Source organism: Bidens hawaiensis, unplaced genomic scaffold, assembly GCF_021521415.1.
Source record: "Bidens hawaiensis isolate Kalapana, Puna unplaced genomic scaffold, B.hawaiensis_p1.1 tig00001299_1, whole genome shotgun sequence".
Classification (NCBI taxonomy): Eukaryota; Viridiplantae; Streptophyta; class Magnoliopsida; order Asterales; family Asteraceae; genus Bidens; species Bidens hawaiensis.
In genome coordinates this window covers 4237347-4240275 of record NW_027491074.1, presented here as the reverse complement: position 1 = coordinate 4240275, position 2929 = coordinate 4237347, and the positions used below count along the sequence as shown (strand labels likewise).

The 2929-nt window shown below is 35.1% G+C and overlaps 1 protein-coding gene across 1 annotated transcript; it reads right to left on the bottom strand.

Moving 5' to 3' along the window:
• Positions 1 to 573: 573 nt before the first annotated feature.
• Positions 574 to 969, bottom strand: LOC143571221 (uncharacterized). Its single transcript, XM_077056711.1, has one exon. It carries the CDS (start codon positions 967 to 969, stop codon positions 574 to 576), a length of 396 nt encoding a protein of 131 aa, XP_076912826.1.
• Positions 970 to 2929: the final 1960 nt, after the last annotated feature.

The following is a 2929-nucleotide window of genomic DNA, read 5'->3' as shown; positions in this document are numbered from 1 at the left end:
TGTAGAAGAAGAAGATAGTGTGGGACCCACAACCTATGTTTTATTAATTAAAAATTCTACGTCATCAAGAAAATTAACGGAGTTAGGGTTCGTTAAGTTCAAGAGTGGTAGAAAGACATATGGTGAAAGTTGGGAGTGATGGGTAACAAATCGAAAGTTGAGAGTGTGATCATCCAATTAGTAAAAGTTACGAGTATTAAAAACTAATATCCCTATGTATATATCGACATACCGGAGGTCCAGAGTACTACTCTAATGCAAACTTATTAACTATTTCCTACCTAAGATACCCATACAATACCCTTAAATCTAGAGCATCATCTTATCACAAAAAGATAGAATTTATAAACTTAAACAGAAATCTTTGCATTATATGCAATCACCTTACACGAAGAAAATGAGGAAACCAATAAGAATATGCAATTGTTACTATGCATACAAGACCGATACATACATTATTTTCAAAATAAAAGTTCTACCTTATCTATATCAAAATCAATACGAAAGAACAGGGAAAACAATACATGAAACATGAGCATATGATATAAATCATTTGTATATGAAATTACCAATTTACCACCATCCGTAAACAACATGGGTGTACTTATCTTTAATCCACCTGAAACTCTTCCTAAAAGACCCTTTGACTCTCCCTTCAACAGAGTAGACTTTATAGCTAGCAACTCTCTTCTTTCTCTGGAACTCAGGATCATTAAAACTCCATGACTTTGTAGTTGACTTTTGTTTTTTGAAGTCAACATCTCTACCAGTGCCTGCAATAACAAGATCCATGTTGGTTTTTGGTTGTTGACCATATGAAACACTATAAGACCTGAAGTTATAAGGTGGGTTGGTTTCGAAGTTGGATCTTGTTGGTCCTGTTCCACTATAGTATCTCTCTATTTGCATATCTCCAGCATCACTGTAGCTGTAATGTCTTGATCTTGATCTTGATCTGTAGTCTCCCATGGAGGTTTCAAGAAGAAAGAGATATTTGGGTGTATGATAGAATGGGAATGATATGGTGGGAGTTTGAGTTTTGATGTGTTTTTGGGTATGAAATTGATATTTGAAGAATCTAGAGTCTCTTATTTTTTTGAATGGTTCTACAAAATATAATATTTCGAAAAAAAAATGAACACAATATGCTGGACCAGTCAATCGACAGTCTAGTCTTATTGGGAGAGATGTATTTTCCGTATCAGCCACATGCTATTATTATTATTATTATTATTATTATTAGAGTTAAGTTCTTTTCGGTCCATATTAATTGGCCATTTTAACCGGTGGAGTCGAATTACCAAACCTTCAACTGACTGGGTCAACGGGGTTTCAGTTTTTAACAATCTGAATATAATCAACTAAAGTTACACAAATGATCCGTTAAAACGCCTCACGTACTGTCCACTTGAGGGGCTTTTTATATCCATTTAATTTAACTCTACCCCATTTGTTACACCCTACGACCCCATCGTTTTTCGTCCCCTAATTTTATGGTTCTCATCTTTTTCAATCAAATTCCAACGATATTCATCTTCTTCAATCGACTACAACAAATTGCAGGTGAAATCCAAATGTTGAACTTTACCCTTTGGTATGATCATGCTCTAAATCAATAGTTCAACCCTTATGAATGTACAGTAGGTAACTACATTTGATGCAATGGAGTTTTTTTCTTCTTTTTTTTTTCATTTTTATTATTAATATTGTTTTCAAATGTGGTTAACTATAATGAAAAACTGAATGGACGAAAACGCAGTTAATGGTTAAGAATTGAATGGACGAAAATGTCCCTAGCCCTCCCCCACCCCATATATTATTTGGATGGTGTTACTCAGTTGTTTCCAAATGTATAAAGATCAAGACCTAGATAACCCCTATTAGTTGAAGGTTTAATCATTGAGCTCAACTAGTTAAAATAGACAACCCGTAAAGTCACACTAATCATCGCTTTTGCTCTACCAGTCTTTTCTCTCCGTCAAGTCACTCTAATCACAAATTTGTGAAACTTTTGGTCATGCAACCGGCCAACCACCACCAACATTACGTGTGACAATGTCTATGGGTCTTAATCGTACAAATCTATAATTGAGGGATTGCTAGTGTAATTGTGTAATAGTTGTAGTTGGTTTCAGCTAGTAGTCAATGAGTTGCATGAAAACGAACTGAATACCGTTAATGGAATTATCGAATAGTTAGTCGTTTCTCATTATCTTTCTCTCTCTACAATCTGTTACGTGTCACTGGTATCAAAGCGGCGATTCTCCGACCTCTCACCGCGATTCGTATCTCCGATTGGAATTTTGTTACTGGAACTCCATTTGCTTCAATTCGTGCTCTGTTGAATTCCGTTGTCGGAGTTCAAATTTTGTTCATCGGAATCACAATTTCTTCTTTGTGATTTCAAATCCCATCTTCTAATCATTCCATTTCATTTCTTCCATCCTTAATTTGTTCAATTCGATCTCCTTTTCTTTCCATTTCCTTTGCATTGTTCGTTTTTAATCATGGCGACTACTCGAAGTCACACGGACCTCGAGAAAACCGTTCAACAACATACATCAGTTTTGGCAAAAATGGAACAGTCACTCGATGATCTTCGTTCAGCAATTGATCGATTGGAGAACAATCAACACTCTCAGAATAAATCTGCTTCTATATCAAATCCCGACAATGAATTTTCCAATGGTTCACGAGCATAAAGGATGTTTAGATTTGGGAAAAATTGAATTTCCTATGTTTAATGGCCAAGATGATGCGGAGGATTGAGTTACTAAATTTGATCATTTCTTTGATGTTGATGATACACCAGAAAATTTCAAGGTTAGGTATGCGGTTATTAATCTTGAAGGAAAAGCTATGAAATGGCATAATAACTTTGTGAAAACTAGGGACATTAGATTTATTTTTTTTGGCCTAAATATGCAAG